At 43.8% G+C, this 14756-nt stretch overlaps 1 protein-coding gene across 4 annotated transcripts in view; it reads right to left on the bottom strand.

Moving 5' to 3' along the window:
- The window catches only part of LOC144755443 (putative ferric-chelate reductase 1), a 552454-nt gene that overhangs the window by 268441 nt on the left and 269257 nt on the right, over nt 1-14756 (bottom strand). For all 4 annotated transcript variants that reach the window (XM_078644381.1, XM_078644371.1, XM_078644398.1 and 1 more), the window contains one exon: nt 11633-11821. In XM_078644381.1, coding sequence (XP_078500507.1) covers nt 11633-11821 — 189 coding nt within the window. The remainder of the gene's footprint in view (nt 1-11632; nt 11822-14756) is intronic.

The raw sequence follows: 14756 nt of genomic DNA, 5'->3' as shown, positions 1-14756 counted from the left end.
ACCACATTGAAGATCTACATAGGCGAGCTACCGCCATAGCCATAAATATAACGTATCTGTTATTTTGATACCCTGGAAACCGATTATTATCATTCGATAAACCAAAAATAATCATCTCTCTTGAGATTGTAACATCACCCTTTGTAATAAAAGCCAGAAATTTTTCTATAGATATAAAAAAGGTTTTAACACAGGGCAGTCTGAAAATATATGTACAATATCTGCCTGATCAGATTGGCACCTATAACATTTTCCATTATTAGCGTTGCCCCATTTCATCATTCTAAACGGCGTATGATAGAGGTTAAATAAAGTTTTATAATGCTGTGAGTATAAATTGGCAGACAAAATAATTTGGGCCGCTGTATTAATTGAGTCTTGAAAGGGTACAGCCAATGTGCCCAATCTGTTACACCATTTGGATTCCTGCATTCTGTTGTAAATTCACCAGATGATTGTATAGGGTCCCAATACATGATGGTTTTTTAAGTATTTCAATAAGATCATTATGACACAACGGTAAAGCATTTGGGTGTTTAAGAATAAAATCACGTATTTGTAAATATTTTAAAAAAGTCATGTTGGGAGAGGCTATATATATCTTTTAACTCCTGAAAAGAAGCAATTGTACCATTTTTAACAATATTACCTATAGCTAATATGCCTTTTCCTTGCCATGTACACATAGTATGATCCCAAAATATTATCGGAAACAATTCTGTAGAATTACATGCCGTATAAAAATTAATACGACCAAGGGAGATAAGCTTCCGTATAGACGGCCATCCTTTAAATGCAGACAATACCAATTTAAATCTAGTTCTTTTATAATAACTGGGTTCTAAAAAACAAAGCAGCGTTTGACAAGATTGTGGGCCAAGTAAAAGAGAAAAAATATAAGGGCTCTCATATATAGGCGGAGTTCCACCAATCGCAAAACACTTAATATTCTGCATAAGACATGCCAAATAATATAATGTAAAGTTTGGAACTCCCCAACCCCCACGTAGTATCGGTAATGTCATAAATTTAGACGCCCTACACGCGGACTTCCAACCCCATAAAAATCTATCAGCTATAGATTGTAATTTCCTCTGTTGTAATACAAGTATCTCCAATGGTACAGCACGCAAATAATATAAAACGTTTGGCAAAATAGACATTTTTAAAACATTGCGTCTCCCAACCAGTGATAAATGTAGGCACTCTATTTTCTCGAGTTGGTTTCTAACCAATTGCAATATATCTGACCAGTTCACCATGACTAACTCTTGAAGCGTTAATCTAATTTTAATGCCCAGGTATTTAGCCTCTGGGGTAACCCGATTGTCATTGGGGCAAAGTCCTGGTGAGCATATAACCTGTGTTTTCTGGATATTGAGTTTATACCCTGACACATTACCAAATTCTCGAGTCAGGTTTTCAATTTCGCATAATGCAGATTCTGGATCCGATGTTATGATCGCAACATCGTCAGCGTAGGCTAACACAGGTACATTACCCCCGGGTAAAACCATAGATTATATATGTGTAGATGACATCAACATTTTTTAAAGTGGTTCTATGTACATGGCAAATAGTAATGGTGAGCATGGGCACCCTTGCCGTGTGCCCCGAGTGATGTTAACTGCTGTTGATTCTTGGCCTGACAAGCAGATCTTGGCCTTGGGATGTCTATATATGACTTGTAAAGCAAAAATAAATCGTGACCCAAACCCATTTTTCCCAAGATCGCCCACAAGAATGCCCATGCAACGCGATCAAACGCTTTTTCGGCATCTAAAAGCACCAAACCAACATTTGTACGATTTACAGTGGCATAGTCTAAAGTTGCAATAACACGATGTATGTGATTGATCGTGCCACGACCTGGAAGAAAGCCATGCTGTTGTTCAGAAACAAGTACCGGCACAACTTGAATCAGCCGGTTCGCAAGAATTTTGGAATATAGTTTCGCATCTACATTAATAAGTGAAATAGGTCGATATGACCCCGGAAGATGCGAAGGCCTATCTTTCTTTTTAAACACAATTATACTGGCGTCGTCCCATGATGGGGGGGGGGATTTCCATTTTGGGCATCTAAAAACGTCGCCAGGATATCATCTTTAATGATAGGGAACAGAATATGGTATATCTCTAAAGGAAGTTTATCGGGACCAGTAGCCTTCCCCAAAGCCAATTCTTTAAGGGCACTTTCAAGTTCTTGCATTGTAATTGGCAGCTCTAGATCTTCTTTAAGCGCGGGGTCTAACTGAGTTAGGTCAAGTCTATCTATATATTGATCAATTAAATCAGTAGAAATATTTTCTTGAGTATAAAGATCAGTATAATAATCATGAAATACCTGAAGAATACCCTCAGGTGACTACTAGAATGCCTTGGCGATTTTCTATAGATGTTATACACTGTGCTGTCTGGCGGCCCGCATTCTTTGAGCTAGACATCTTCCCACATTCACCCCATATTCATATCTCTCAGCACGATGGCATTTATATTGGCGTGCTATATCCTGGCTCCACACCCCATTAATCTTAGCCTTGCATTTGGCAACTTCGTCTTGTGCGACATTACTATCCCGGTGTAAACTAATATCATCTGTTAAATCACGTTTTGCATTTGTTAAATCTTGCAGCAGTTGAGCCATTTTGTTTTTCCCTTCTTGTTGAAGACTCCAGCCATAGCTACAAGTTTCACCACGTAGACCCGCCTTAAAACAGTCCCATACCATTGCATAGGAGGTGGAACCCCTATTAAGATCAAAAAACTGCTGAGCCCATTCTAAAACTTGTTGCAAATAGATTTCGTCTGAGAGAAGTTTCTTATTGAATGTAAAGGACCTTTTTATACGCTGGATTTTAAGCAGGGGCATGTCTATAACAATCGGAGCATGATCAGATGTAATACGTGGCATTACAGACATTCGGGACCCAACAGCCATAGACCGAGGTAAGAAAATATAATCAAGACGCACAAATTTCTTATGAGGTGAAGAAAAAAAAGTAAAGCCAGGATCCCGCGGATTTGCTAAAGGCCACCAATCAATCAAACCATGTTGGCGAAGTAGTTGCCGTAGTTCTTTAAATACATTAGGCTTCCTACCTGAATATCGGCTAAACCCCCAATCCCAGGTATTCAACTCCCCATGAATATTAAAATCGCCAAGTAAAAATAATGGAGTACCCCATAGAGCCAACTCTACATTCAAAAATTCTATCATTACAGTGTCATCAACATTAGATCCATATACTGTACATATAGTAGCAACATTCCCAAGCTATCCACTTTGCAATTGCCCAACGTCCCAAGCTATCCAATTTGATTTTCCCTGTTGCCACTATGGATTGTCACCCCAATATGGCCACTCCTCGATTCATGGTGGATTGTTGTGAAGCTGCCAGTACTATATACCCAAGATCGTTCAGAACTTTTCTATTTGACCATGGTATATGCGTCTCCTGGAGACAAATTATATCTGGTTGGATCAAACGAATCTCATGCATCACACGTTTTCACTTGTAAATATTATTGAGGCCACATACATTAAATGAACACATGCGCAAATTGCAACTAGCCATGGCTACTAAATAGATTCCTTACACAATTGTACCCAAAAAGAAAAAACAATATATTTAGACTAAACATTCTAATTATTCTATGGCTTTGACTGAATTTTCTCCCTTTTTCTCCCCAGCACACCCCCCGTGCCACCCCGAACCCACCTCCCCCAACACCCCCCCCATCCCCTGTGACCCTCCCCTAAATAGACAAATATATATTCAAAGTTTATAACTTTTTCCTCATGCTAAAGAGTTTAAATATTCCTTTGCTGGAGCCTCTGTTGTAAAGAACCGATTCTGCCCTTTATATACAGTCTTTAATGTAGATGGTTGGAGAAGAAAAACTTGAGCACCCTTTTTTTGAAATGGAGCAATCAGCTGGCGCAATCGCCAGCGATTTTCTACGGTGGCATGGCAATAATCAGGGCGTACAAAAAATTAAATACCCTTCCCAGAGCGCTTTTTATCCGGTCTTGCAAGATCATATACTGTTTGTCTTGCTAGAAAGTTATTTAGAGATATCAAAATTGCACGGGGGTATTGATGGCTTTGGTTACCCCGTACTATTTGCTTACGAAATGGAAAGCGATGTGCCCTTTGAATCTCATGAGACCACTGCCAGTCCTTAACCTCTGGAAAAGCTTCTTCAAAAAGTTCGACCACAAACTGTCGTAAGTCCTGTCCCTCACGTCCTTCGGGTACACCCAAAACTCGCAAATTGTTACGGCGTAAACGGTTCTCCAAATCAACCAATTTTATGCTCACATCATCTTTTTGAGCCTTTATGCCGTCAATATCGGTTTTAATATGTGTTACTTGATCTTCCAACGAAGAGATACGTCCTTCCGCTTCTACCATTCTGTCCGTAAAATCATTGCACGATTTCGCCAACCGTCGCACAGTGTTTTGAAGTTTTTTGCAGGCATTATGTGTTTTCAAATGTTCGGCTTTAGCCTCTATGCATTGATCAGAAATGGCTTTCAAAATAATGTCTATTGGAGCTTGACTTGATATCCCAGGGCCGAAGCTAATTTGTTCAGCAGAGCTTGCTTGATCTTCTTGGTCCAATATAGCCTCTTGATCTATTGTAGTCATATCACCATTGGATATTTCATCATTCCAATTGCTGCCCATTTGTAAATTAGCTGTAGCAATAAAAGAAACTTCCTTACCAGTATTTTCCAAAGAGGAAGTCTCCACTTCATCCTCTAAGTCGCCCTCCAAATCAGAGCCCTCAGAATGTTCTGAAAGTGAATAAAATTCACTATCTTTGCTACTAATTGGATCACCTTCTACCCCTTCAATCTTAGTGGGATCCACCTCAACGTTAATATCGACATCAGCGGCATCATCGACAGCATCGATAATAGGATCATGAGCCATAGTTAATTGTGATGTAGAAAAACCAGATGGGGCTATTGGAGAAACTACTAGCTGTTCAAGTGCCTCCACCAAAGTCTTGTCTTGGTCATTTTCAACGTCTAAAGCCTCCAGATCATCAACAACTTTATTTTTATTTTTTTCACCCCCACCTCCGGCTGACACAGTCTTTATCACTGGGGTTTTCGTTTTAGTATTGAACATTTGCGGTATTTTCGGAGTACCAGTTTGACTAACATCAAAATCATCATTACCCCTATTTTGCTTTGACTTTGCTGCAAGGGCAGCCCGTGTCCCGATCTGGCTCTCACCACTAGGTCTTGTTTTTCCGCCACGGGCTGTTTTAGGGCCCATACTAACTAAACTAACTACTAACCACAGAGCGGTGCTTGATAAAGGAAAGGAGAAAGTTTTCTGTTTTCTAATCTTCCAATCATCCAATCCTTTCGATTAAAGGTTACTTGCCAGAGTCCTATGAGCAACGGTATAGCACTATTCCCGATACAAAAGATATCTTGCCCTTAAATAGTGTCAGTAACGCCGCTACCAATGTCAGTACTAACAATATTAACACCAATTTGTTTTCAGCTATTACACCAGCTTATTCTTTTTTCATTTCAGCTCACCTTCAATTGCCGAATTTAAGTTCGCTAATGGCTGATAGCAGATATTTTATCAGTATCCATATCCTCCACATTTTTAAGTATTTTTAAATTGGTGTTTGCTTAATTTCAGGTCTCACCCCCAGGTTCTGACGCTTTTCCCAGGAGACTGTTTCCAAACACTGTTGTGAAAAACCGCTCGTCTCCCCTCCTCGCTTCTCTCGGCTCACACGACTCACTCGCCTCCTTGACCCCCGCTCAGCGTCTCAGCTGTGTCTAGTCAGCGGCACCTCCCAGAATCGGCAGACACCGGAGCACCCTTCACGGTCTGCCGCGGCCGCGGCTTGCACGAGCGCCGAGCGCCGGCTCCCTCACACCGCAGTAATCCTAATCAGCAATCCAACAGCCCGGAATGTCGACAGCAAAGCAAGCCAGCAGCTGGGGCTCCAATATGGTATTTGTTCGGAAAGCCCAAACGGAGCAGCTCACACGCACGCCTGTCGTGCAGGCGCCATCTTGCCTCTCTCAATAGGGTTGAACATTCTTTATGCAGGTAATGTATTATAGACCCTTTCATAAATTGGATCAGCACTTAGAGGATCTGCGTTTCCTACATCAATTGCTATACCATTATAGACTGCCTCTCTGGCGGGATGTGATTTTTTTTATTACCATCACTATTTCAGAATCACTTATTCGATTATTTGTTTTGTGCGGTGACGTGTTAGTTGAATTAGATATAATTTCCTTAAGAGATATTTCACCCAGATTGACCAGTTCTGATAACAAGCTTGAAATGTTCAGTGAACTCAAAGAAGTGCGATTTCTGGGTAAATCACTTTGTATCTTTTTGACCATTCTCTCAGACTTGCCAGGTATTTCCAAGGGAATTGAAATTAAATGAAAAAAGGTGTTTCTAAGGTGTAACTATATCCAAAGGTGTCAAGGTGCTAGAACCATCCAGAAACATCAGCACAACAAGGAGAGTCAAAGTAAGCAGAACTTGGGGCAAAGTTGAAAAAAGCCATGTTTTCAGATGTTTACGAAAAGCCAGAAGATTTTCAGATCCAGCAATGTGAATGGGTAAGGTAATCCAAAGTTTGCCCACAGCATAGAAAAAAGAGTGCCCTTCCTCTATGGCTCTGAGAATTTGAGGCCCCAGCACTTTCCTCCTATAGGTGGAACGGAGAGGCCTGGTGGGCACATGCCACTAAAAAATCAACTGTAAAAACCTCTGACCCCTTAATGCAATGTCATAAAGGCCATGCATAAAACTTTAAATCCATGCCAACTGTGGATCGATGACAAAATGGAGTCCGTGTCTGAGTCAAAATCGCACACAAATGAAATGCACATTATCAGGAACACTGTTCATTAAAGGTGTTGCAGTGGATTCATGCTGTGAGGAAAAGGAGGGAGGAGATTCAGACCTGGAATGCCACAAACAGATCAGGTAGATGAGAGTGCAATTGCTGAGTAATCAATCATGGGTGAGTTGGCTGGCACTACACTTGTTGATGAGATGAATCACCTCTGACTGCAGTCTGTGATCAAAACTTGCTTCTTTGTTCTTATCTCCTACTTATGAAGCCTTGGATGCGAAGCGGACGAAAGCTCCGGAATAAATGGAGTTATGATTGTATCCTCCGCAATGTTCACTGATGATCTGAGTGACGTTGCATTTGCCTGGTTACATTTTCCTAAAGGGGTCTTTTGTGATCTGGTTTTCATTTTGGGAGTAATTCAACAGAAAGGAGCTTTCAAGAGAGATTGTTGGCAATCCACCTCTGGTAGAAAATGTGAGTGAACCAACCGGTAACCTGCCGACCAGCTACAACCGGATCAACAACAAAGTTGAGGATAAAAACCAGTGTCACGCCAAAGCCACTCCGACCCTCCCCTATCACATGATGGCCTCAACCACAACTCCGACCCACCAATCTCCCACAATCTCAAGTGAATGCCAGCTATACATGCAATTCACTACTGCACCCACCACACCTGCCATATGCCCCACATACCTTCGCACGGATCCTTTGTCTTGTTGCGCCACCCCCTTCCTAGACAAGATATAGCCTGTATACCAAGTCTGAGTCCAAGCCCTCCAAGGACTCAGAAGCATGTGAGAGCCCCTTAGTGGACTGACTCCTTGGAAACTCACTGTGCACTCTCTGGGCCCCCCCTCGCCTCATGTCCTCAATATGTTTCGGCAAGCTGGCAATCTCCCAAGGGGCTACGATGCATTGAGAAGGCATGGCACAACACAGCCAAACCACGGCTGGAGAGAGGCAAGTAGGAAGCACAAAGACATTGCGGAGGGGAAGAGACTAGCTTGAGGTCCAGGTGGGCCTGGGGTCAGTATGGCCAAAATGAGATCTCTAAGGCCTCCATGTCCCCAAGCAACATGTAACTTGGGAAAGCTGAATTAATGACCTTTTTCATGCATTGAGCATTACAATGTGACAACTGCCCGTCAATCTGAAGCTGGGAACCCTGCAGATAACAATCAAAGATGATGGGTGAAATGCTTGCTACTGTCACCCACAGACAATAGCTCAGTTCGCATTTCAGTCCACCTTTCGTTTGTCTGATGCTCCACACACTCCACACAGTGAGCAACTACATGGAAATTAGGTGTGGTCAGCGCCCTTCTGAAAAAACCCACAGCAGACCCCTCTGAACTTAAGAACTACCGCCCCATCTCACTCCTCCCTTTCCCTGCTAAAGTCATTGAGAAAGCCGTCAATAGTCAGCTCGCCGCCTTCCTTGAATCCAGCAACTCCCTCGACCCCTCACAGTCCGGTTTCCGAGACAAACACATCACCGAAACGGCCCTCATCGCTGCTACAGACTACATCCGAACACTACTGGACAACGGAGAAACAGTCGCCCTAATCCAACTTGACCTCTCCACCGCCTTCGACACAGTCTGTCATAGTACCCTCACACAACGCCTCAGCAACGTCGGAATACAAGGAAAAGCTTTGGACTGGATCATCTCGTTCCTCGCCGGAAGAACCCAGAGAGTCCGCCTCCCCCCATTCAAATCAGAGGCCACCGAAGTAATCTGCGGCGTACCACAAGGATCATCACTCAGTCCCACCCTCTTCAACATTTACATGAGTCCCCTCGCTTCCATCGCAAGACAACACAACCTCAACATCATCTCCTACGCAGACGACACCCAGCTGATCCTCTCCCTCACCAAAAACCCAAACACCGCCAAAAACAACCTACACGAAGGGATGAAAGAAGTAGCCGAGTGGATGAAGAACAGCCGTTTAAAACTAAACTCGGACAAAACAGAAGTCCTCATCTTAGGATCATCCCCCTCTGCCTGGGAAGACTTAGTGGCCACCGGCCCTGGGTACAGCACCCATACCTACAGATCACGCATGTAACCTGGGCTTCATCCTGGACTCCTCCCTCTCGATGACCAGACAAGTCAACGCCGTTTCATCTTCATGCTTCAACATCCTACGCATGCTCAAAAAAATCTTCCGTTGGATCCCCACCGAAACAAGAAAGACGGTCACCCATGCACTGGTCACTAGCAGACTGGACTACGGAAACACCCTTTACGCCGGAACCACAGCCAAACTACAGAAAAAACTCCAGCGCATCCAAAACGCCTCAGCCAGACTCATACTGGACATCCCCCGTCAAGCTCACATTTCCGGTCACCTGAAAGACCTCCACTGGCTCCCCGTCAACAAGAGAATAACGTTCCGTCTCCTCACCCACGCACACAAGGCCCTCCATGACCTAGGACCCGAATGCCTCAACACACGACTGTCCTTCTACACACCCACCCGCCAACTACGATCATCCAATCAAGCCCTCGCCGCAATTCCGCGCATCCACAGATCCACCATGGGAGGAAGATCCTTCTCCTACTTAGCAGCCAAAACCTGGAATTCTCTCCCCACTCACCTTTGCCTTACTCAGAACCACCTCTCCTTCAGAAAGCAGCTAAAAACCTGGCTTTTCGATAAGTAACCCACCCTCCCTCAAGCGCCTTGAGACCCTCTGGGTGAGTAGTGCGCTATACAAATTCCTGAACTTGGTCTTGCACCAAAAGGAAACGTTCAACCCAAGCTAACAGAACATATCCCATCTGAATGGAAACACAATCAGTTGGCATGTCATAGCAGCCGCCGAAGGTGGGATGACAGCAATAGGAAATGTCTGCTAAATATTTGACTAGCATGACAGAATACACATATGTAACCACATACTTGCAGCATTTGCATGAAAAAGTAATGTATGATCCATGTATTAACCCCAGAATAGACAAAGGTGCAGTAATTTTGATCGCAGCAGGTGCAGTGGCACTGGACTCAGGTATGTGAAGAGCCTGCTAACTCTAATTATGGCTATCTTCTGCTACCTAACTAATGTGTGGCCCACTTTCATTGCTTTGGAGCCAAAGACACCTGTCCTGTACTACGGAGCATAAGTAGGTAGTTTGTGGTGAAGGTAGTCTTCAACTGTCCTAAAAATGTGTGGGTTTGTGAAGAGAATCTGCATTTCAGGTAAAGATGTGACCACAAATACCTTCTTTAACTTACATTTATCTTGCCTTATTTTACTTAAACTTATCGTACCAATAACCTCATACTAAGTTCCCTGTAATCTCTGTGAGGGGATGCTGGAGCCGGGATTTATGATACCAGCTGGTCGCTCCCTTGAGATAATGGGGATCCCCCTCTAATGGGGAATAACATACAGTCATAGTAGTACAGTGTCAAGTTCTGCATGTTTTTCCACCTTCCTCCTCTTGACCATGAGCAAAGAACTGGTGATGTATGCAGGAAACGGGTGTCCTTTACCAAATAGAGCTGTAGCGGGGATGAGGGGTGTAGAAACTGTCGGTCTCAGGGGAAGTTGGCCTCCTCCACGGCCATACACGGTGAGGGCTGTCTAGGTGCCCTGGTTGAAGTGGGCTCTGGTCTTCCTCACAGACAGGGAGGAGTCATCTGTGAGGAGAAGTTAAAGTCATTTGTTGGCAGATCTCCTCTTCCAAACACCTCTGAAGTCACAGTGCAATCCAGAACCTGGTCCACATTGGCCAGCTTGGCAGTGGCCCCCTGTAGGTGCTAGCACGGGAAGGGAGAGCAGGCTGAGGCTTTGGAGTGGGGTGAGAGAGAGGAACCAGTCATGTGAGGCTGGTTCAGGCGGGGAAAGCGCAACTGTGGACTGAGGCTGTGGGTGTAGGGAGGGAAAGGTAGGTTGAAATTGCAAGAGGGGTGGACTGAGGACTACAGGGTGAGGATGCAGTTTGGAGAAGGAGGTTGAGGCTCTCTGTGGGGATTGCAGGCACTAAGAACCAAGAGTGTATTGGCTGGTGCATCTGCCCGAGTGCGGGGATAGTGGAAACATGCACTTTGATGATGGAAAAGGTGCACTGCGCTGGTGATGTGGCTGCAGGCTCACACAGTACCAGCCCGTAAGGAACATAGGTAGTTTATGAAAAGTTAGTGGCTTGGAAATCAATTGAAAAATGATGCACATTCATTGTAATGCATTGGCATTTCACTGTGCATGCTGAGCCCATGGACTACAAAGGAACAACTTATTAGGCACACTAGTACAACTAATTTGCCAATCAAATTATGTGGAGAGGAAGATCAACATTTGAGGGAAACCTAAGACCCTCTCTCAGAAATAATTATTAAAAGGTATTTTTCTATTGATCACGTTGCAGTCAAGGCCTGTCGACAGCTGCACCTAAAATCTAACAGAATCCTCATACAGCAAAAAATATTACAAGTTAATATTTAATCTAGTATCACATACTATAATGTTGCCATGTAAAAGCTCTGTAAATAATAAATATGTATTTTGTTTGTTGAATTGCCTTCTAATGCTACATTATGTGTTCAATGAGGACCACATTCATATTTTTCTTGCAGTTAACTATCACTACTGCAATGTTCATGGCAGTTAAAGCCAGAGCGTTTGGCTCTGCCAAAGTTTGCTTTCTGGACTGGCAGATATTTATATTGCTTCAACTGTATTATCCTCCAAACAACTGTGTGTGAAAATGACATTCCCAAAAGCATAAACCATATACATTCCAACTGCTCACCATCAATGTATCATCAGAGAACCCAACAGCAACATACCCGCCACCAGGCGAGCCGCTCATTTCAAATGCGAATCCACCTCCGCTTGCTGGCGCGATGGACATGAGAATGCAAGTTGCACTTGTACTGGGATCACAGCCTGCCGGATTGCTGAAACACGTTTTCTGTTTGCCACAAAGATCAGTAGAAATCTAAAAACGGAACCAATATAGAAACATGTTTCCTCTCAGATGGTGATTGATGACTGTTAAATGCCACAATTTATAATAATCAGAACCTGATTTCTTGGATTCTTACCATGGCTGACTAAGGCTGGACAGACACAAGGATGCTTTTGAACCATGTCCCTCCCTGCATGGGCATTTATCTCAATTGTATACCCAGACACCCTTAACCCACATGTATAGGTACCCTGGTTGAAGTGGGCTCTGGTACCCTTCACCCACATGCCCTGCTCTCCGGTGTAGGTCTTTGGAAACACAAAATGGCGATAGGCTGAATGTATTGATTAATCCCTACCACCAGTAATGACACTGAGCTGCTTTTCATTCCATTGTTTTAGCTTATCTCTGCCTTTCAAGGCAAAGACCTACTTTGAGCTATTCAGACTGGGCACACATCAAAAGCGATAGTGCAGCTCGAACTGCCATGACACTTCCTGCCTGAAAAGCACATGCAATTATGGACTCCCATTGACACATTTGTAACCCATAGATATTCACTGCAACACTGTGGTGGGGCGCACACCTAAACAAATTACATTGTTAAACAGATATTTACTATTACCTTAGACTGACTTTATAAACTTGTCCACCAGTCAGCTCTCCATTGTGAAAGAATCTAATTGCAATCTTTTGGTTATATCCATTGTCTTCAATGGGTTTTTCTACCTCACTCAGTGTATTTTTTCATTGGTGTGTAGCTACTAAATGAATGTTTCTTTAACATCTCTGGTATTCATATTGCCCTCTCTGGGTTGTTTTTGTTTGTCATATGTACTACATTTCTTGAATTTAAAATAGTATTTTTTAAATGTTGTGCCTGCTTAGTGCCTTTCTCATTGTAAGGAAGCTCATGTTTGTTTATACAGAGGTCTCAGAAAATGTAGGGATGCGTGGCCCAACATGACTGAAGGGCTTCTGAAATTCCCAGGGGGTCTTAAAATTCCAACCAATAGAAAATATTGTAATGGCAATTTTAACGGTTGATATTGACGGTTGTTGGTGGGTGTGTGAACAAGATTTAAGAAATTGCATTGCCCAGTAACACCTATGAAAACCTGACAGCATTTAAAGCGAACAAAGGGCTTTGGGTTTCTCAAAAAACATATTTTGGGAAAATAATTACATGTGGTCCTTCTAAACAACATGCGTTCAGTTAAAGCTGGATAGTATTCGAATATAAATTTCAAGGAGTTTTCTGAATAGACATTTTGCCATAATTTGTGGAATACAGTACATTATTCGTTTACATCAGACTATTTAGTAGACATAGCAGTCACAACACAGTGCCACTGAATACAACTGAATATATGTATGTGGAAATTGGTGCGTCAAATCCAGCTACAAAGAAATAAGGCGAATATTAAGAGCACACATAACGCTGCAAGATATAGAAGGGGAAGGACGAATAGCAAGGCATTGAACGGCTTGGAACAACTTCTAAGCCAAGAGTCAAGGGGCAGCAGGGGTTACAAGGCAATCTATGGGGCATGTGGCAGAAGACTGACGAGAGAGTCCTGGTAAGTAGCTCAAGGCAGGGGATCAGGGGCGGCCTTAGGCATGTGCAAGCTGTGCACCTGCACAGGGTCAGCAAACCCCAGGGGCCACCACGCCAATATATATACTTTTTATAATAATCCTCTGAGGATGGATACATATTTGCGTGGCGGCCCCTGGCAGGGATTTGGCGGCCTCTGGCTCTGTTCCACTTCTAAACACTCTGACCCCCCCCCCCTCTTCACTGGCCTCCGCGCTCCGCCCCACACGGATCCCCTCTTCCGGAGTTCCCTACCTACGCTCCCTGCCCTGGGCCGCCATGAGCCTAGAGCCGCCCCTGAGGGGATGAAGGATACAGCCATGATATGTCACTCTTCAGATGAGCTCTAGACCTACTGATTAAACAAGAACAGCTTTGCTTCAACAGTAAGTATTAGTCTCTGCTGGAAATTGGGTTACTGTTTGAGAGGAAGCAGATAACACAATATCTATCTGGGTGAAACTCAAGCTAACCCCAAGTTAACCTGCGCTTAACTCTCTGATAGCTTGGCACAAAAAGCAGTCAGGCTTGTCTAAGAGGCAATGTCTAAGTAGTTATGAAGCACTTCAAACAGTGATAAAGTGAAAACGCAATGCAATAAAAATCCCCCACCACCTTAGAAAAATAGAGCAAAATGTAGTAAATTATTTGAGACCAAAACGACAAACATCCAGGGAGAAAACTGGAGATATGCAATTTTACAGTGTTTAGTAAAAATATTGCATAGAAGCACAAAGCACCGACTGTGGTTATTAATCACTCCAGACCAGAACAAAGTCACATGCTCAGGGCGGGCGCGATGGAGCGTGGGCCGGCTACAGGGACGAAGTTAGGCCTGCTGAACAAAAGTACTTTAAATTCAGGTTGTGGAGCGATGCAAAGTCCCGTGTCGATGATGCATTGTGTTGCAGAGGCAATGTGAGGTCCCCGCGTGGAGATACGTCACACAGCAGCAGTTCAGAGGGAGCTCTGGTGGCGATGCAAGCTCCATGAGCGGGGATGTGGGACTCAGCAGCAGTTCTGAAGGGTAAACAGCTGTCACCCCGCATCCATAACCATGCATGCTGTTACAACAGGTTTGTAACAACAGCCATGTTGTGACAACGCATACCATTACCCCGCAAGTCGTTACGACTTGTGGAGGGGGGGAGAACCCTACAGTCCACACAGACTGGAGTTGGAATAGTACATTTTACTATTCCAAAATCCTGCGCCCCCCCTCTGCAAGTCGTTGTTATGACTTGCAGGGTAATGGAATGCGTTGTTACAATGTGGTCGTTGTAACAACCGCGTTGTAACAACATGCGGGGTAAAGCTGCATATTCATTTTGAAGAGCTGCGTTGATGATGCAATGTCCGACCTGGAGA

The sequence above is a fragment of the Lissotriton helveticus genome, chromosome 1_1, assembly GCF_964261635.1.
Source record: "Lissotriton helveticus chromosome 1_1, aLisHel1.1, whole genome shotgun sequence".
Lineage (NCBI taxonomy): Eukaryota > Metazoa > Chordata > Amphibia > Caudata > Salamandridae > Lissotriton > Lissotriton helveticus.
This window is presented reverse-complemented; position numbering and strand designations above follow the sequence as displayed.